At 24.9% G+C, this 22,685-nt stretch overlaps 1 protein-coding gene across 6 annotated transcripts in view; it reads right to left on the bottom strand.

Moving 5' to 3' along the window:
* Positions 1-22,685, bottom strand: part of LOC135949434 (very low-density lipoprotein receptor-like) — a 439,308-nt gene that overhangs the window by 11,217 nt on the left and 405,406 nt on the right. For all 6 annotated transcript variants that reach the window (XM_065498994.1, XM_065498996.1, XM_065498995.1 and 3 more), the window contains 2 exons: positions 513-652; positions 294-443 (listed from right to left, as the gene is read on the bottom strand). In XM_065498994.1, the coding sequence (XP_065355066.1) occupies positions 294-443; positions 513-652 (290 nt within the window). The remainder of the gene's footprint in view (positions 1-293; positions 444-512; positions 653-22,685) is intronic.

The following is a 22,685-nucleotide window of genomic DNA, read 5'->3' on the forward strand; positions in this document are numbered from 1 at the left end:
TTTAAGGTTTTTATATGTTTACTAAGAACTACTTTTAAATCTAAAGGGAAAGGGATTTGTTTTGTTGGTATGAATGTTTTAGTTTTGAAATTTTTATATACAAAAATTTAATTTTAGTTTGGTTTTTGTTATAAATAAATTATAGCTACTTTGTTTTTTTTTTGTTTTGGTTTGTATTAAATTTACTATTTATATTTAACTATTTATAGGTTTGTCTTTGGTAGATAATAATAAAATTATTAATTGTTCTAGAATTTCATATAATTAAAATCATTTATCAAATGCGGGCTTACCTCTTCATCGACCGTACTGGGATACATGCGCACCGGTAGATTTTTCTCCAAACTAAAATGATCTTCGGTTGTTTTGCGATAAACAGGATTTTCAAAATTCATAGAATTAATAGAACGCCTGCTGCAATAGCGGTAGCCACTATAAAGAAGCTAAAAGAAAATACAAAATTCGAATAAAAAAACTGTGTTAAATTTAAGGCCTTTTGTATCGCTACTTACCAATCCCAACACCAGTGATGAGCCCAGTAAACTGCCTATCACTATTAAAGCAATATAACCGGAATCGGGCTGTGTTGTGGTTGATATAAGGCTGCCATCATTGTTATGGGTGCCATTACCACCGGTGGGATGTTTATTAACTAATAGTTTTAAAAACAATACAAAAAGAATTTATTATGTTAATACTTGTTAAAAATGCTTAGTTGTCATTAGCTAACCACCACCAAGTTTTTAAAGTAAAAAAAAAACAAAAATTATTAAAAAAATCATAAAAAATAAACTAAAATAAACAACAAAATTAACTTTATTAATATTTAACAATAACAAAAAAAACCAACACCATTATTACAAACTACAAGGTTTAATAAATGTATACAAACAGTTTATAAATAAATAAATATTGAATGAATTTGCTAGAAAAAATGGCAAACATTTATAACATTAAAAAAGTTGTTTACATTTTTTTAAATTCTGATAAATTCCATAAAATTTATTTTGCAGAATTTCTATTGAAATGCCTGGAAATATTAAAATGTTATGTTTTGTTGTAGTATTTCAAGGCATACAAGTGTTAAAAAGCATGAAATAGTTGGATACTGTAACATTACAGAAAACAATATTAGTTACAAATTCAAATTTATAAACAAAATCTAAAAAATACTGAAATTATTGACAATCTTTTTTGCTATTTTTAAAAACCTTATACTGAAATATTTAGCTTTAGAATAAAATAACTTTATTTGGTACTTTTGTGGAAAAATATAAAAAAATATCCCAAAATTTAGGCAGGATTTGAATTAAATAGAAAAACCAGATTTTTATATTTTTTATTTAATCATACAGTATTGGGTGGCATATGCTCAATCTTTTGTCGAAATATTCCTACACCAAAGCCCGGTATAATATATTGCGAATATTATGAAGGCCAATGGAGTGAACTGAATTTTTATTTATTTTTTTAATTTCAATTGAATTCTATAAAAATAAAAATTTAGCCCCAGATGAATTTAGTATTACAATTATCATTTATAACCTGAAGTCTTGGCTTTCAAAAAACAATAAAATTTTTAAAATCCCTCTATAATTGTCCAAGTTATATGCAGTTTTCTGAGCTAACCTTTAAATAAATATTAATCATACGTCTAGTAGGACACACATTTTTCTTTTGTCAATAACTAAGTCAAATATGAAGAGATTTTTAAAATTGTAATGGCATTTGAAAGCTAAGCCATTAAGCTACTATTTCCAAAAACAATTTATAGAATTTTTGTTCTTCATTGGGTTTATTGCGATTAACATAGCCATCGAGTTGAAAATGTGCTTCATCGCAGATTTTCAGTGACTGAAGGTAGGTGGTGGGGAATTGTCAACTTTAAGGGACTCTGTAACAGGTCAGGGAATTCAACCAAAAGCTATTGTTTTGTTTTCAAGATTAAAATACTAATTTTTATTATATTCTCAATTTTTAGCGCATTTGTACACAAAATGTTTGATCTTATTATGCAAAATGACTGTATTCAAATACTACAATATTTTTTATTTAAAAGACGTTTCTTTACAATTCTTTACAATAAGTTTGTACTTATTTTATTCATCAGTGAATTTTCTTTTAAGACTTTACAAATAACTCGATTTCCCACAAAATTTTTGTGAAAAATTTTCTTCTTGGAATTTAAATTTTTCTTGCCATTTTAAACAACAAAAAAAAATAGCAACTTTTGCATACAATTACTACTTATCTATTTCAATTATAAGCTGCTACATTTTACCACAAATCCTATTGAAATTATATTCTTTACATTTTGTTTGGAATTCTGTCTTTCATAACACCCCCAACCAATTACCGTGTAAAGCCTTTTTTTTTGAATTAGATGAGGCCATTCAAAAGTAAAAGAAAATGAAGAGTATAATAGAAGAATAAAAAGAAAGAAAAAAACAGCAATGAAATGAATAGAAAGAGAACCACTTATTTGCATTTTTGTAAAATAATAATATTAAATAAAAATTGTTTGCGCTTAAAATGTCACAATTGTAAAACATAATGATGATAATGACGATGAGGGAGGGTAACTGAGTCAGATATAGACCAGTAGTTTTAGTCTAATTACTTTGACTGACTTTAATTTATATATTTATAACTCACTTGTTAAATGTGTGTTATTTTTAAGGCACGAATAAGCTAATTGGTTACTTTATACATCCCCGGTAATCTAGCATGAAGTCAATTGTCACTTTAGTATCTCCAAGTAATCTAGAGTGTAAACACTTTCAACTATGTTTGTGCTAAACTTTAGAAAATAGTTATTTTAACCACCACAAGTAATCTATTGAAGAGTCAATAGTCACTTAATGGCCCTTTGTAATCTAAAGTGTAGCCTGTTCCAGAACTGATGGAATTTATATGTAATAAGTAAATGTTAGTTGTTTCTTCTTGTTTTGTGTTGTTAAAACCAGCATGTAGTTAAAACAAATAAAAAACACAACATGTTGGAAACATTAACCAAAAAAAAGAGAAAAAATAAACTCAAGAAAAAAAAATATTGTTACCGGAACTAAAAATTGTGCTTAACGGAAACCGGCCTACAAACAAAATACAAGTGCTCTTGTATTCATACTCAAACATACTAAATATTTTAAATATTACAAATGGCATTTCAAACAAGACCATAATGTTGATGTTGACGCTGTCGCTGACTATGACTCTGACAGCAACAATGTTCCTGATGAACATAATGATGATGTTTGTGACAATAATTTTCACACAACGTTGAGTTTTCAACGTTAACAAAAAAACACACTCTTAGCAACAAATTATGTAGAGCCGCAGCAACAAATATTGTTGAATTCATATTACGCGGACAATAAGAGGAAATCCTTAAATGACAAATATTAGTAACAACATAAATATGTACATAAAACATTTAATTTATTTCTGTTTTTATTTTTTTTTTTTGTAAAAAAAAACTTGTCATTTTGTTTATTATCAAGTTGAATTACAAGTTAAAGTTTTTTTTTTTTGTTGAGTTTTTGTTTTACATTTCCGTTTGGTAAAACTGGTTGACTGTGTGACTGACTGACTTAATTAAATAAATTTTTGCTCTTTGCTTTACATTTCTTTTCTGCATAAAATTATATAGAACAAATATATTATAATATATAATGGTATTAGGAAATTAACAACAACTAGGTCATATTAAACCAGAAGGATAAATAAACATTATAAAAGTATAGTATAGTTTAAGGAGAATTAAGAATTAATGTTTAAGTAAATAATGATTTTTAAGTGGAATTTGTTGTTAGATTAAGAAATTATATATTCATAAATTTTATTAGTTTTTACAAATTATGTAAGCTTATTATATTGTCTTTAATAATATTTCAAAGATATTTGGATTTTTTAATTGAAAGTAAAAATTAGGTATTAAGCAAAAAAGTGCTTGATACTAGAAATTTTATGAAATTTTATTAAAAAGTATAGTCAATATTAAGATTTGATTTTGCAGTTTTTTGTAGCTCTTGGTCTTGACTTTTAGATTATTGAAAAATTATATGTGATTTTTTATTAGGTAACAAAATTTTATACCAAAAGAAAAATATAAAATTTTTTCAAAACTATTTCAAATTTTTTTATATTTTATATAAATAAATTGTAAATTTTTTAATATGTTTTTAAACTTGTTGGTAGCTTATGGTATTGACCTTTAGATTATTGAAAAATATTTTGTTATTTAAAATTAGGAAAAAAAAAAATTTGTGCCAAAGATAACAATGAATTTTTGAGAGATCCAAATTAAAATGTTTGAAATTAAAACGTTTCTACAAGAAAAAAAGTTTTGAAATTTTATTACAAATTTAATAGCATTTAAAACTAGAAACAATTGACAATAATTCTAGTTAAACTAAATAACAAAATATTTATATTACATGTGCAGATTTTGGCCCCCCCAAAAAGGACCTAAAAAAGTTGGAAACACATTTATGTGATTTAAAATTCATCGAATTTCTTTAAAGAAATAAAATCTCTACTATATGAGTCATTTAACAATATCAAAAAATTTCAAATGAATTTAAGTATTTTGTAGTTTATAGAAAAAAAATTACAAAATCGAAAATTTAAGAAAAATCTTTAAAAAAATTATTTTTTTTTCATATATAACAAAAACATTTGCACTAATTTTAATTTATTTTTTTATATAACTTGCTAAATAACTATTATTTTAAGATTTTTCTAGAATTTGGAAAAATAATTCACAAAAATATTTTTTTTAAATTAGATTTTTCATCAGAATTTTAGTTTTTAGTTTACATTCTTAAACAAAATTTGAAATATATTAAAAAGTGTTATATTATTTGAAACTAGAGACAACTGCCAATAATTCCGCATTAAATAAATAACAAAAATTTTATTCGATGGTAAGATTTGGTTCCTTTCAAAATGACCCTAAAAAATTTGGAAAAAACAGGATGTTCAAATTTTAAGAAATTTTAAAGGTTTTCATTAAATAATTATACAAATTGTTTAGTGTAGTCAACTGCCTATTAAATTAGCCATTTTAAAAAAGCAAAAGTTTGTAAAATATTTAAAATATAGTACATAATTTAAATGAACGAAATTTAAAATTCAGTAAAATCAGTGAAAAAACTTGAAAATTTTAGTTTTTTGTGGAAAACTGAAAAAAATAATTACTGATTTTAATTTATTTGATTATAAGTATTATAAAGCATCAAGTATTTTTAAAGAATTCTAAAAAAAAAATTAAAAAAAATATTTTTTTCCAAAAAAAATAATTTTCAAAAATTAAATTTAATGATAATTTTTAATATTTTTCTTTATTTAAAAAAATATGTTCAATCTGTTTGTCTTTATTATGATTTTTACCATTTTTCCCTTTCCTGCCTTAATTTATAAACCTGTATGATGTTTAATTTTACTTAATTTCCCATTCTAGTATTTATTTGTAACCATTTTTTCATTAACTAAATTCATTTTTAAACTGTTTACTATTTTCCTTTTGAAAAAGCACCTAAAAGTATGCTCCCTTTCTTCATGTTTTCCATATAAACATTTTAAACAAAATTTATGTTTATATTATTATGGAGCATAACAAAAGAAACGGAAAATAAAAGGGTTTCTGTTTTTCTTCATATTTTCTATTAGTTTAATTAAATAATTTTGTGTTGTTGTTGTTGTTGCAATTTATACAAATTACATTTTAAAGACCCTCTCATATTTAACACAAAATAGAGTGAAAACCCAGCGAAATTTTGAAAAGATTTAAAAGAAGTAAAATGGATACAAATCTGAAAGCTGATTAGTTGTGAACAGGCTTAATAAACTTCTCAGAGTCTCTATTATAATTGTGTGTTATTTTTGTGGACACAAAGTACAGGGAGTTACTCCCCTCTTTGATTCGAATGGAAATCGTTTCGAATTACAATGTATTTGGCACACAATTTCGGTCATTACCGCCCAGTACTCAATATTTCACATTTTGATTTAAAACTAAATTCTTAACAAAACTGATCAGGGATCTGTTTTAAATTTTTGCCAGTATCAAAATGTCTTAATTGTTTGCTGGGTGTTTTACTACGTTCCTTTTTTTTGCAGACAAACTTAAAAATAAACTCTAAAACCCCCTAAAGTATGCTTTAAATTTATGATTGGTCATGTATTTATACTGGTACAGTTTTCTTTTTATTTTATGATAAAAATATAAAAATGAAACATTTGGTTTTGTAGAAAAATAAAAAATAAACTTGTAATTTTATTTAATAGACTAAATACAACGACCTTTTTTCTTTACAAAAAGATTTCAGGCATGAAAAAACATGTTTAACTAATGGTCAGTTTTGCACTTTAAAAAAAAAACAAAGTATAATTTTAGGGTTAAAAAAGCAAGTTAATGTTTGCAGCAAAAAAAAAACTCCCTTAATTAGTAAAGTTAAATATTTTATCCTCAACATATTTGGTAATTTACAAATTTTACCTCTGCTACTCTCTATCTAATCTGTATTAACACATTTCTGGTTTAAGGTTTTACATTTTTCCTAACAAAACTGTTAGTTGGCATATGTATGTGGCTGTGTGTGTTTGTATTTATCACTTCCGTTTATGAGTTTTTCATGTTGAGGTTATGTTTTAACTTCCTTGATATTTTAAATAATGGGTGTTTTTTATTTTTAGGCTTGAGGTTTCCATATAAAACAGATTTTTTTAGATTTTATGCTTTAAACATTAAATAAATTAAGAAGTTGAGGTTTGTGGCCAACATTTAATGAAATTAATTCAATTAAGACAAAAATAGCAGTTGCAGCTAAAGCTAACTTAATTATTTCCTAAAAACTTTTCATATAAAATAAAATTGAAAACATAAAATTTTACAAGAATCATAAGAATTTTTATAACCTAAATATAAAATAAACTTAAATTGCTTAAGATTTTACAATTACTCTACCGTTTGGAAATAAGTTTTTCATTTATTTCCTTTAATCCGGGACTATAAAAAGTCAGCAAAAAGCACATACACATGCACACAAAGCCAGAGATAACTCCAATATTAAATCAATGCCTTTTCAATTTTATATCCATCTACTTAACTTCCTGTTATTGATTGGAATATTCAACTTGTAAAAAAGTGCACATAAAAAGAACACACAGAAACTGGAGCATTATATTAAAACGTATGATATAAAAGAAAAAGAACTCTTGTCTCTTAGAGAAATATACATCCAAATGTTCCTATGTATAACACATATAAACTTTTAATTTATTACCATTTTACAGCCTTAAGGAGATCAACACACTCTTTTACACACAAAAAACGCATACACTTCATATGGTTATTCCTTATACACATATTGTACATACAAACATTATCATTTTGCCGGGAGGGTTAAAATTCAACTTAAAAGTGGAACCAAAATCCGTACATTGAAGCACAGCAAACAAATTTATAAAAGACAAAATGAACAAGAGACTGCAAAAAAAAATCCATTTCCTTACACTTCACAAGAAATCATCAGAAACGCAACTCTTCAGTCTAAAGTACAAAAAATAATGACAAAAAAAGAAACAAATTTAAAGGAGTAATATTTACACTCTCCTTATAGAAAATTTCTGTCTCTATAGAAAAATTCTCTTCAAACTGAACTTTCAAAACACATACAAAATTTTCTCTTTAAAAAGAATATTTTTTCTTTAGATAAATTCTCTACTTAAAAGAGACATATTTTTCTACATAAAAATGCAATCTTTAAAGTGTTTTTGTTTCTATAAAAAAAAAATATATTATTTTAAAAAAGACAAAATTTTTCATAAAAAATATCTCTTTTGAAAAGAGAAAATTTTCTATAAAAATTTATATTTTTCGGAACTAGAACATTTTTTATAAAATCGATCTCTTCCGGAAAGAGAAAATTTTCTATAAAAAATTTCTCTCTTTAGTAAGGAAAAATATCTCTTTCAGAAAAAAGATAAAATTTTCTATAGAAAATATATCTCTTTCAGAAAAATAGAAAATCTTTCGAAAGGAGAAAATTTTCTATAAAATCGAAAAAAAGAGAAAATTTTCTCTTTTTCTAAAAAGAGAGAAATAGAAAATATATCTCTTTTAGTAAAAGAGAGAAATTTTCTATAGAAAATATATCTCTTTTAGAAAAAGAGAGCAATTTTCTATAGAAAATATATCTCTTTTAGAAAAAGAGAGAAATTTTCTATAGAAAATATATCTCTTTTAGAAAAAGAGAGCAATTTTCTATAGAAAATATATCTCTTTTAGAAAAAGAGAGCAATTTTCTATAGAAAATATATCTCTTTTAAAAAAAGAGAGCAATTTTCTATAGAAAATATATCTCTTTTAGAAAAAGAGAGCAATTTTCTATAGAAAATATATCTCTTTTAGAAAAAGAGAGCAATTTTCTATAGAAAATATATCTCTTTTAGAAAAAGAGAGCAATTTTCTATAGAAAATATATCTCTTTTAGAAAAAGAGAGCAATTTTCTATAGAAAATATATCTCTTTTAGAAAAAGAGAGAAATTTTCTATAGAAAATATATCTCTTTTAGAAAAAGAGAGAAATTTTCTATAGAAAATATATCTCTTTTAGAAAAAGAGAGAAATTTTCTATAGAAAATATATCTCTTTTAGAAAAAGAGAGAAATTTTCTATAGAAAATATATCTCTTTTAGAAAAAGAGAGAAATTTTCTATAGAAAATATATCTCTTTTAGAAAAAGAGAGAAATTTTCTATAGAAAATATATCTCTTTTAGAAAAAGAGAGAAATTTTCTATAGAAAATATATCTCTTTTAGAAAAAGAGAGAAATTTTCTATAGAAAATATATCTCTTTTAGAAAAAGAGAGAAATTTTCTATAGAAAATATATCTCTTTTAGAAAAAGAGAGAAATTTTCTATAGAAAATATATCTCTTTTAGAAAAAGAGAAAATTTTCTATAGAAAATATATCTCTGTTTCGGCAAGAGAAAATTTTCTATAGAAAATATATCTCTGTTTCGGCAAGAGAAAATTTTCTATAGAAAATATATCTCTGTTTCGGCAAGAGAAAATTTTCTATAGAAATTGTATCTCTTTCGGCAAGAGAAAATTTTCTATAGAAATTGTATCTCTTTCGGCAAGAGAAAATTTTCTATAGAAATTGTATCTCTTTCGGCAAGAGAAAATTTTCTATAGAAATTGTATCTCTTTCGGCAAGAGAAAATTTTCTATAGAAATTGTATCTCTTTCGGCAAGAGAAAATTTTCTATAGAAATTGTATCTCTTTCGGCAAGAGAAAATTTTCTATAGAAATTGTATCTCTTTCGGCAAGAGAAAATTTTCTATAGAAATTGCATCTCTTTCGGCAAGAGAAAATTTTCTATAGAAATTGTATCTCTTTCGGCAAGAGAAAATTTTCTATAGAAATTGTATCTCTTTCGGCAAGAGAAAATTTTCTATAGAAATTGTATCTCTTTCGGCAAGAGAAAATTTTCTATAGAAATTGTATCTCTTTCGGCAAGAGAAAATTTTCTATAGAAATTGTATCTCTTTCGGCAAGAGAAAATTTTCTATAGAAATTGTATCTCTTTCGGCAAGAGAAAATTTTCTATAGAAATTGTATCTCTTTCGGCAAGAGAAAATTTTCTATAGAAATTGTATCTCTTTCGGCAAGAGAAAATTTTCTATAGAAATTGTATCTCTTTCGGCAAGAGAAAATTTTCTATAGAAATTGTATCTCTTTCGGCAAGAGAAAATTTTCTATAGAAATTGTATCTCTTTCGGCAAGAGAAAATTTTCTATAGAAATTGCATCTCTTTCGGCAAGAGAAAATTTTCTATAGAAATTGCATCTCTTTCGGCAAGAGAAAATTTTCTATAGAAATTGTATCTCTTTCGGCAAGAGAAAATTTTCTATAGAAATTGTATCTCTTTCGGCAAGAGAAAATTTTCTATAGAAATTGTATCTCTTTCGGCAAGAGAAAATTTTCTATAGAAATTGTATCTCTTTCGGCAAGAGAAAATTTTCTATAGAAATTGTATCTCTTTCGGCAAGAGAAAATTTTCTATAGAAATTGTATCTCTTTCGGCAAGAGAAAATTTTCTATAGAAATTGTATCTCTTTCGGCAAGAGAAAATTTTCTATAGAAATTGTATCTCTTTCGGCAAGAGAAAATTTTCTATAGAAATTGTATCTCTTTCGGCAAGAGAAAATTTTCTATAGAAAATGTATCTCTTTCGGACAGAGAAAAATTTATATTTCCTTTAAAAAAAACATTAAAAAAGAGCGAACATTATAATATAGACAAACAAATCTCTTTCTTATAATTTTTAAATTGAGTTAACTTTCTGTGAATTCCATAGTTTATAAGCTGTTTTATGAATTGCTTCTTTTACATCGCTGCTGCATATGAATGTGTTAAACATCACCCTTCAAATCATGTTTATTTTGCAAAGAAGTAAAAAAGTAAACAAATATTGTATTAAAATGAAATATGTGTATGTGTTTTTGTAAGTGTTAAAGTGTGGGTGTCTATATGTGTATGTTTACGCCTGAGTATGTGTTTATTTGTGTGCACTTATCTGAAGATGTGTGTTAGTAATGTTTTTGTGAAAATATGCGTTAAGAAATATTTTGAAAATTAGAATTTTTTAGCTTATGACGGGTGTTCTTCTCGTTCCTATCGTTAAATACTTGTCAATATTTGACAAGGAATTTTGGTAAGTTGTAGCACGAGTAGAGTGCTGGTTTTAAAGTGTAATAGGGATATATATTTTTTCAAATTTTCTATTAAACAAGACATGCCGAAATTTTTAAGTATTTGTTTTATAGAAACCAACAGTTTTTAAGTACATATCTAAATTGTTTGTTGAAAGTAAAATAGGCTTTAATTTTTAATACCAGTTTTCTATTTTTTTTAGCTAAAACTTTAAAAAAATTCCTAAAAATGTAATCAATTTATTTTTATACCTAAAGCTTTTGTTTTAGATAAAACAGTTTTTTCATTTATGTATTGCATACTTTTAAGAGGATTTATTGACAATTTTTGTTTATATATATTTTTTTGGTAGCTGCAAAACAATTACTCTCTTTAAGTCCAGGGATTGTATATTTTAAAATATTGTTTAGAAGTGTTCATATATATACACACACACACACAGGATTATACACGTATACTTAATCCCATTTGATGTATTTTGTATACATTTTATAGCACAGTTTTAGGAGGATTTGCTGGCATATTGTTGTTTAAGCATTATTTTTAATAATATTATGTTATTGTTATCTTCTTCATCATCATTTTGCTAAATGTTTTGTAATGTATATGTGTGATATTTGAAATTTGTTAGGGTGAGAGTATTTCTAGCATACTTTTGGCTGTTTTAAATACAGAACTTATGCTAGCAGTGAGATTTTATATTTAAATATTTTTTTATAATTAAATAATGTAAAACGTGTGTTATGCATTTAAAATTTTGGTTGAATTTTCCAAATAAATAAAAAAATATAGCTGTTATATTTTAAGCATTTTGAATAAATATTTTTCTAATTCTGTTTAGATTTGATTGAGTTTTGTATAAACATTTTTAGTAAATGTTATAAAACTAAATTTAACCATTTCAAATAATTTATTAATTTTAGTTTGATAATGAAAATATTTTATTCTTTTGATGTTTATAAAAGTGAGGAAAATATAAGATTCGACTATTGTTTAACTTTATTTTAATTTTATTAAAAGTACAAGTTTTTCAGGAAAAAGTTGTTCTACAAAAGTGTAAGTTGTGGTTGAAAAATTAGCTCTACAAAAATTCAAGTTTACAAAAAAAAAAATTTTGTCTACAAAACTGCATGTTTTCTATAAAAAGTTGCTTTAAAAAGTGCATGTTTTTTGCCTTTTTGCTCTACAAAAGGCAAGTTTTTATATAAAAAGTTGTACCACCAATAAGTATTTCTATAAAAAGATGCCTTAGAAAATGTTCCTCAACAAAGCTTTGTTGTACTGAAAATGAGCAAGTATTTCTATAAAAAGTTACTAAGAAAAACATTCTTTATAAAATGAAATTTTTTTCTTAAAATTTTTTCTACAAAAGTGTTTTTCTTGAAAAAAATTGCTTTATAAAACTGCAAGTTTTTTCTTGAAAAAGTTGCTCGACAAAATTACAAGTTTTTCTAGAAAATGTTGCTCTATAAAAGGGCAAGTTTTGTAAAAAATTTATGTTTTTCTATAAAAAGTTGTACTAAAAATGAGCAAGTATTTCTATACAAAGTTACTAAAGTTTATAAAAGGAAAATTTTTTCTACAAAAGTGCAAGTTTTTCTTGAAAAAAATTACTTTATAAAACTGCAAGTTTTTTCTTGAAAAAGTTACTCGACAAAATTACAAAATTCCAAAAAAAAAAGTTGCTCTATAAAAGGGCAAGTTTTGCAAGAAAAATTCTCTACAAAAAGAAAATTTTTTCTTAAAATTTTACTCTACAAAAGTGCATGCTTAACTTGAAAAAAGTTGCTCTCTAAAATGCAGGTTTTTCTAGAAAAAGTTTCTCTACAATGTGCCAGATTGGCTAGAAAACATTGCTCTAGAAAAGGGCAAGTTTTGCAAGAAAAATTTTCTTTAGTTGCTCTACAAAAGTCCACATTTTTTCTATATAAAGTTGCTCTACAAAAATGCAATTTTTTTGTGGAAAATTAGGCAACATAAATATACAAGTTTTGTATATTAATGCCTACTTTAAGGAAATTTTATATAGATTTAGTTCACACTTAATCAAATTAAAGAAATGTTAAACAAACTAATTTTCAATTGTTAAAGATGTTTAAAAATAAAATATCTCTGAAAAAACAAAGCAATTTTAATGACATGTGAATATGTGGGTATTCCAGCAGGTGTAAATAATTGCATATTATATTAATGTACATAAATTATTTAATGTTTTTAGGTTTTAAACCGATTTAATCACTTTAATCGCTAATTTAATGGTTTTATTTAAATTTACCTATGAATTTATAATGAATAACAAAACCAATGAAGTGTTAATAATATGCATTACAAGTCCTTGCATTAATGTTAAAAAAACACACAAATTTTAAAGCCTACTTATAGGCTTTAGTAATAATTTTAGGAAATTTCATCAATTCAAACATAATTATGTATGAAATTGTAAAGAATTTTCTTTTAAATGTCTAAGAAATTAAGACTTACATAAATAAGAAATCCCACAAAAAGGTGTTTATTGAAATGTTTAAGACTTTAAAACATTAAATTTAATGCGCAGTAAAAAATAATTGTAAGAATTACGATTTAAATTAGTGAAATTTTAGGGGATGTTGTATATTTATGCTGTTTATGGTAAATTGTTTAATGCTTTATAAAAAAACTTTCCAATTAAGGAGTAATAAGCCAAAAAATCGCCCCTAGACTAGAAACAATATAAAACCAAAACTATATTTACGATTTTTAAATATGTTCTTGTTGTTTGCTTTCTTTTTTTTTTGGACATAAAACTAACAAACATTAAACATTTATTACATACTGCATATTGTTTTGTCGTTTAACCCTTACAGAGGTTTATTTCTAAGTCATAAACACATTAAACATTTTATATAATAAAATTTAGAGGATTAATATCTTAAACATCCATAAAAATAGACAGACAGCTAGAAAAGCCACAGTTGTACAGAAAAACCCACAAAACAACAGAATACAAAATGTATATATGAAATTCTGGTTGTATTATTTTGGTCAGTTTAGAGTTTTGCTCTCTGTTCATTTATTATTTTTAGTTTTTTTTTCTTTTTTCACAGTAACCACTCCTCTAACATTTTAAAAACCATAGGAAACTTATAAATGTTCATTATAATTTTATTTGTTCTGTTGTTCTTAAATTTATTATTGTTGGAAGTCATAAACAAGCAGCATACAAATCCTACATAAAATATAATGCTAAATTAAGTGGTAGTTAATCAGGATAGCTTTGAAAAATTTAATTTTATAAAAATTGTTAATTTTTTTTAGAAAATTTTTTGGACAAATAACATTTTTTTAAAAATAACTTAGTAAAAAGAAGTTTTTTTAAAAAATAACTTTAAGGGATTTTAATTTAAATTTTTCTTAGCGATTTCAGTTTTGCATTTTTTTGTACTAAAAAATCAAATTTTTTTATAGAAATTGTTGATTTATATTTGATGTGAACATTTTTTTTTTTTAGAAAATTTTTTTGACAAATAAAATTTTTTTTAAGCGATTTTTTTTAGCATTTCAGTTTTGGAGTATTTTATACTAAAAACTCAAATTTTTATATTTAAGCGATTTAAAAAAAAATATATTTTTTTTATAAAAATTATTTCAAAGATTTTCCATTTTAGCGATTTTAATTTTGGCGTTTTTTTTATTTTAACGAAATTTATTTTTAAATTCGAAAATCATGTTTTTTATTTTCGCGATTTTAATTTTGAAGCTTTTTCATTTAATTTTTACCATAGTTTTTTATAAAAAAAAAATAATCAGCCCAATTATGAATAAAAATTCCGCGGGAGTTTTTTCCCTTTTCTCATTTTTCCTATTCAATTTCAATGAGAAAAAACTCCCGGGGAACAAACTCCCGCGGAATTTTTTATTCATAATTGGGCTGAATATTTCAGCAATTTAAAAAAGTGAGATTTTACTTATTATTTATACAAAAATTATTTTTAGGGCTTTTATTTTGGGCGATTTTATTTCACTGATTTTAATTTTTATCATTCTATAAAAAAATTAACTGTGAATCATAAATTATTTTAGCGATTTTTAAAAAAATAATGATTTTGACGTTTTTATTGTGGCGATTTTAATTGTAAAACTTTTTCATATTAGCTGTTTTTTTGGAGTTTTAAATTTTAAAAATAATATTTGACTTATTATTTATACAAAAATTATTTTTAGCGCTTTTATTTTGGCGATTTTATTTCACTGATTTTAATATTTATCATTCTATAAAAAAATTAACTGTGTATCATAAATTATTTTAGCAATTTAAAAAACAAATAATTTTGACGTTTTTATTTTGGCGATTTTAATTGTAAAGCTTTTTCATATTAGCAGTTTTTTTGGGGTTTTAAATTATAAACATTTTATAGCGATTTTTTATAAAAAAATTTTAATTTTCATTTTGATAATCAAAAACAATTTTAGCTATTTTTTTGGCGTTTTTTTTTGGAAAAATAGTTTTTTGCAATTTCAAAAAATACAAATAAATAATAATATTAAATACATATTTTCTTTATAAAATTTTGAAAGAAAAAAATATTTAGCGTTTTAAATTTTTCATATAGTAGCGATTTTTTCTAAAAAAAAATTAAATTCTTTTTTATTTTGATCAACAATAATTTGATAATTTTTTTTTTCAATTTAGTTTTATTTTTAGCGTTTTTTGTATGAAAAATAATTTTAGCGATTTTTTATTAAAAAAAAAAATTATATTTGGAAGATTTTTTTTAAATTTTTAACTTTTTATAAATGCGCCATAACAAAAAAATACTAAAATAAAAAAATTTATAACAAAATTGTATATAAAAGCGCTTAAACAACAATATTAAATCAACAAAAAACTGAACTTTATAAAATCACCGCAATAAAAAACCGATAAAATAAAACTATATTAAAAACGTAAAAACAAACAAAATCGCTTAAATACAAAAAAAAAATAACAAAAACAAAATTAACAAAAAATTTACTAAAATAAAACAAAATTTGTCAAAATGAATATATATCTTGTAACACTCTGAAATAAAAAACGCCTAAATAAAATAATATAAAAAAGTTCTGAAATTTTCATTATTTTAAGCTCCAAAATAAAATTTTATTTAATCTTTGAAAAGAACTTTATTTAATCTTTGTCAAAATGAATATGTATCTTGTTGTAACACTCTACAATAAAAATCGCCTAAATAAAATTGTAGAAAAAAAATTCTAAACCACTTAAATAAAAAATAAAATTTTATAAAAACAAAAATATGGAAATTAAGTACATAATTTTAACGTCAGAAACAAAAAATAAATTGAAAATCACTGAAATAAAAACACTGTAAATAATAAAATTTTATAGAAAAAAAATAAAATTTAAATGATGTTTTAATAAATCTGTTATAAATATTATAAACTACTAGTTGACCGCCCCGGTTTCGCCCGGTAGCTATTTACTTATGTTAGTTCATCAAGTTTCTCCAACCCACATATACCTGCCTGTTCTACTTTATTTGCAAATAAAATATTTAAATTTGTACTGCATACTTTAGGGGGCTTTTATTACTACAGTTGACTGGACTCAAAAAAGCCGGTTTTAGCAGGAATTCTTTTTCTTTGCAAACCATCTCCTGAAAATTTCGAATCGAATGAAAACAAATCAGCCAAATCGCTCCAGCCGTTCTCACGTGGGCCATTTCATTTTTATATATATAGAAACAATAAAAAATGCTTAAAGAGAAATTGTCGAAATCGTAAATTAATAGACTATTACTATCAGGCCTTTCACAAATTTTGTTCGAAATGGTTTCAATTCCGTAGTTTTTATTCCAATCGATTTTGTTTTAGGTTCTTCAGATTCCGTGTAATTTGTTTATTCAAAAAATATTTAATAATTCTGCATTTCTGACAAAAAAAAATTAAGTTTTTGGTACAGAAATTGATTAAACATTTTAGAAAAATAAATAGTTATAAAGAAATATCAATTCCACTTAGAAAACTGAAAGTGGTTTCATTCCGAAAGAAATTTTCGTTTTACTTTTTCTAAAGAAGAAAAGAAAGAATTAATTCCACTTTCGATCGGAATGGAATTGTGTGACATGGGGGTATATAAAAGAAGTAAGAAATTATGGTCGGTCAAGCCCGACCATATAATACCCTACACTATGTAAAAGAGCAAAACATTTTTCTTTTAAAATTTCTATAATTTATATTTTTGAGTGATTTTCGGAAGTGGGCCTTATATGGAAGCTATGACCAATTATGGACCGATCACCATGAAATTAGGTCGTGTGATTTATGTCTATATCAAAGTTAGCTATGTTGAATTTTGTGTGTATACCAAAATTTTAAAGCGATTTATGCATGTTAAAGTGATTTTCGTAAGCGGGACTATATGGGAACTATGACTAATTATGGACCAATCGTAACAAAATTTGGTGACATGAATTTAGTATATATAAAACTTATTTGGAGCGGAATTTGTGGAGATACATATATAAATTAAACATTTATGACCGATAAAGTCCAATTTTGGAAGAACATTTATATGGGGGCTAGGTGAAATAATAGACCGATTTCAGAAAGTTTCAATAGGCTTGGTCTTTGGACCGAAAAAATAATTTGATCGAAATATCTTCTAAATTTCGACCTGTACTCTGCGCACAAGGTTTACATGGACAGCCAGCCAGCCGACCAGACGGACGGACGGACAGAAAGTGATTCTAAGTCGATCGAGATTGAAGACTAAAAATTGAATGATTCTTGAATTAAACAACACAAAGTTTTTGTATAAAAAAAGCTGTAATAAAAAGTATTAAAAACCAAATCACAAACGAAAATTTTTATAATCACCTTTTTTTACAATTTAAAAGATTTCTTAATTAAAATACACACCCTTATCGCGTTTGGCTTAGGCCTACGACAGCTACATGAGAGTGTAAGTATTTTAATTAAGAAATATTTTAATGTGTAAAAAATGTATTGAAATATAAGTATTTGTATTTAAAATTCTAAGAAATTTTAAAATATTTAATCAACATTTTTTTCAAACGTTTGTCGTATCGTTTTTTGTTAATATTTATGTCATATATTTGGGTTTTTTTCCAAACCTAATGATTTGAGAAGTATTTTTTCAAATAATAATAATTGTGAGTTATGTTAGTTAGTTACTCTTCACTACATGACAAAAATATATGTTATAAATACAAATTTTAGAAAAATAAATGTATTCTAATCTATCATTTGATTTATGGGTGTTAAAACAGAGTAATTGCTGAAAATACTGTCAAATCAACTAAACTATACTAAAATTATACTAAAACTTTCATACAAGATGAGGGTAATATAAGTTGTTTAAAGGGTTTGGTGAAATTTTAAAACCAAAAATCTTATTTTTATAAAATAATAATTTTGCAGTTTAAGTCTATGAACTAAAATTTTCAAAACCATTCCTGTGGCAACTATTGCTCATATTTCCGGTAGCCTACTTCAAACTTCGTTATTGTCGGTGATTATTTTAATGACAGCATATTTGTATTTTATTCGAAGCCATTGCAGTCAAGTGTCAAAATTTATGTGTGTGCATGAGTGTGTGTGTGTGCTAAATTGCTTACATATTTAAAACAAACTTTTTCAATATATAAATAACATACGAACAGATACTACAACAACAATAAAAACATATCCAACACATTTACAATAATGCTCTCTCTCACACACACACACACTTCAATATAAATAAAATGAAATACATAATGTATTCCCTACAGTTTTACAAACTTGCATTTATATGATGGTTGCAGTTTGATTTTTTTTTTTTATTATTTTTATTATATTTTTGATTCGTTTTTCTCCTTTTTTTGTTGCAATAATTGCTTGGAAAAAAATGAGAAAAACTTTTATAAATAATAGTGCATAAAAATGTTTTTATTATTATTGTCTCTGTGTTGTGCATACGTGTCATTGTATATGTTATATACATTTGTATGTGTGTTAAGTCTATGTAATTTTGTTTAATGTTTTTTTTTGGTGTGAGTATATGTGTGTTGTAGTAGATGAAAGATAGAGTGCAGCATCATGTTTCTGTTTGGTTATTTTCCTGTATATTTTTAATGTTTGTAATTTATATTGCTGCTGTGTGGCATGTGTCAGAAATTTAATCCCTTAAAAACGCCTTAAAGTGGACTTGTAATTTTAAAATTATATGTACATGTATTTGTTAATGTAAAGCATAATTAAAGGGTGTAAAATATTTAAAGACAACTGATTTTTAACATAAATTAAAATAATTTTAAAATAAATTGTTAAAAAACAACATTAAATTTAAATCTTTTAATTATGAATTTTGTTGTAATCCCTTTTAATGCTTTTTAATATGTACTTAAATCCAATTTGAGCATTTAAATCAAATTTCCCTTAAAGGGAAATTTTTAAATTTATTGAAAATTCAAAAATTTTAAAATTTTTTTACATCTAAGCATACATGTATGGTATTTTCGTATTTTTTAAAAATTTCCCTTAAAATTTCCCAAAAGGGAAATTTTCTAAAATTTATATTTTATAATAGCTAATTAAATAAAATCTATAGAAATAGTAAAATTATCACAAAATAACTTAAATTAAAAATTTCTCTAGAAGAAAAACATAATTTTTAAAATTTTCCCAAAAGACAAATTTCTATAAAAATACAATAATTTCCTAAAAATAATGTAATATCAGAATTTTCTGAGCAGAAAAACCAGTATCCCAATCAATTTCTATTAAAATAATTTGTTATATTAATGAACTTTGCTACAATTTCCCAAAAGCGTATTCTCTTAAAATATTAGTTTTACGAACTGCAAAATTTCCCAAAAATAACTAAAATAAAAAATTTCCGTAAAAGAAAAACTAATTTTTTACTAAAAATGTAAATTAGAGCATTTAAATCAAATTTCCCTTAAGGGAAATTTTTAAAATTATCAAAAATTCAAAATTTTAAATATTTATTTACATCTAAGCATACATTTATGGTATTTTCGTATTTTTTAAAAATTTCCCTTAAAATTTCCCAAAAGGGAAATTTTTTAAAATTTATGTTTTATAATAGTTAATTAAATAAAATCTATAGAAATAGTAAAATTATCACAAAATAACATAAAATAAAAATTTTCCTAGAAGAAAAACTAAAGGAAAAGCAATTTTTTCAGAAAAAATTACATTATTTTCCCAGAAGTAATATTTTTAAACGTGTGATTAATGTTACTTTTTAAATATCTTAATTGCTCTACAATAGAAAAGGTTGCTCTGCAAAGGAGCAAGTTGTTATAGAAAAAGAATCAACAAGGGAGCAAGTTTTTATAGAAAAATATGGTCTAAAAAAAAGGAAGTGAAAACTTTCTCTAGACCAGAGCAAGTTTTTATAGAAAAAGTTGCTCTAGACCAGAGCAAGTTTTTATAGAAAAAGTTGCTCTAGACCAGAGCAAGTTTTAATAGAAAAAGTTGCTCTAGACCAGAGCAAGTTTTTATAGAAAAAGTTGCTCTAGATCAGAGCAGGTTTTTGTAGAAAAAGTTGCTCTAGACCAGAGCAGGTTTTTGTAGAAAAATTTGCTCTAGACCAGAGCAAGTTATTATAGAAAAAGTTGCTCTAGACCAGAGCAAGTTTTTATAGAAAAAGTTGCTCTAGACCAGAGCAAGTTTTTATAGAAAAAGTTGCTCTAGACCAGAGCAAGTTTTTATAGAAAAAGTTGCTATAGACCAGAGAAAGTTTTTGTAGAAAAAGTTGCTCTAGACCAGAGCAAGTTTTTATAGAAAAAGTTGCTCTAGACCAGAGCAAGTTTTTATGGAAAAAGTTGCTCTAGACCAGAGCAAGTTTTTATAGAAAAAGTTGCTCTAGACCAGAGCAAGTTTTTATAGAAAAAGTTGCTCTAGACCAGAGCAAGTTTTTATAGAAAAAGTTGCTCTAGACCAGAGCAAGTTTTTATAGAAAAAGTTGCTCTAGACCAGAGCAAGTTTTTATAGAAAAAGTTGCTCTAGACCAGAGCAAGTTTTTATAGAAAAAGTTGCTCTAGACCAGAGCAAGTTTTTATAGAAAAAGTTGCTCTAGACCAGAGCAAGTTTTTATAGAAAAAGTTGCTCTAGACCAGAGCAAGTTTTTATAGAAAAAGTTGCTCTAGACCAGAGCAAGTTTTTATAGAAAAAGTTGCTCTAGACCAGAGCAAGTTTTTATAGAAAAAGTTGCTCTAGACCACAGCAAGTTTTTATAGAAAAAGTTGCTCTAGACCAGAGCAAGTTTTTATAGAAAAAGTTGCTCTACAAAAAAAAAGAGCAAGTTTTTATAGAAAAAGTTGCTCTACAAAAAAAGAGCAAGTTTTTATAGAAAAAGTTGCTCTACAAAAGAGCAAGTTTTTATAGAAAAAAATAATCTACAAGATCAAAACTGGCAATTTTGTAGACAAGCTTGCTCTTGTATAGAGCAAGTGTTTCTAGAAAAAGTTGTTCTATAGAGAAAGTTTTGATCATGTTGCTCTATAAAGGAAAACTGGCAATTTTGTAGACAAGCTTGCTCTTGTATAGAGCAAGTGTTTCTAGAAAAAGTTGTTCTATAGAGAAAGTTTTGCTCTTGTCTAGAGCAAAGTTTTCTACAAAAACTAAAAAGTTGATCTACAAAAGTGTCAGTTTTGCTAACAAGAAATTGGTCTACAAAAGTACCAGTTTCTCTAGAAAAAATTTCTCTAAAAAAATCAAATTTTTCTAAAAAAAATTGCTCTAAAATTCCTAAAAAATGTCCCTCAATCTATTGAGAATATAAATGTCCCGCAATAAAACCCTTTTTAGTTACTTTCTAACTTAAAGGGTTATTTTGACAGCGTACCTTTTGGCAGCGCATAAAAAATATTTTGCTAGTAAAACTTTTAATTACTTACGTTGATATTTTCCAGTCGAAACATAACAACATGGAGTTATAATCCAAAAATGTATAATGCAAACTGTAATCTGACCTGTAGCAGTTTAAGTTTAATGAAAAATTGTGATTTAGGGAGGGGGAGGACACAATAATAACTGTTGAAAACAAATTTCATAGAGTCTGACATTTGATGGTTAATATTTATTTTTATCATTAAGTATTTTTTTAAAAGAATTCTTAAAATAGGTTAAATTAAAACCCTAATAACTTGGAATTGTTTAACAATAACCATTTAAAAAAGAAAATGTGTTTTAATGTTCATAAAAGAAAATATTTTGTATAAACATTTATCTTCTTGACACTCCTAAGATATTCAGTGTTAAATTAGGTTTAAAACATGCTTTCAAGCTTGATTAGCTTATTTTGATGCCCCATTTGTTTTATCAGAAATTTTATCAATTTAACAGGAAACTTTACAACATTTGTTTAATTTCATTACTAAAACCTAACCTAAAAGTAGGCTATATACAGTGTGTTTTTTGCAATTTCAACTTTATACATCAATCATCATCACTTTCATCATTTACATCACTATGAATATACATACATATGTATGTACATAAATTCTCTTATACAATTTTTTAGGATAGTGTTGGATATAGCTTAAATAACCCCCCACCCATTGAATGTCATCATTATCATCAAATTGTGTACACAAATTATACCACACAAAATATAACATAAGAGGGAGGAAGTCATAGCACATTCATTACACCTACTAGTATATTAAACAAAATTTTTTATATAGATGCACAACCCAGAATAGAGTGTAAGTGAAAGTAAATGATGGATTTTTTATACTTCTATACATACGGGTAAACTGTTGAATTGATGACATTATTTTTTAAGGGGTACTCCATCAAATACCAGTTTTTTTACACCTAAAAGTATGCTGCACAAATATTAAAGAGAGCTACATAGGGAATGAAAAAACCGTCAATGGTTCTTGAGCATCAATTAACTAGGACAATTCAATAAACATATGTGAATATGTGTATTGAACAAAATAGGATTGA

The sequence above is a fragment of the Calliphora vicina genome, chromosome 1 (genome assembly GCF_958450345.1).
Source record: "Calliphora vicina chromosome 1, idCalVici1.1, whole genome shotgun sequence".
NCBI lineage: Eukaryota > Metazoa > Arthropoda > Insecta > Diptera > Calliphoridae > Calliphora > Calliphora vicina.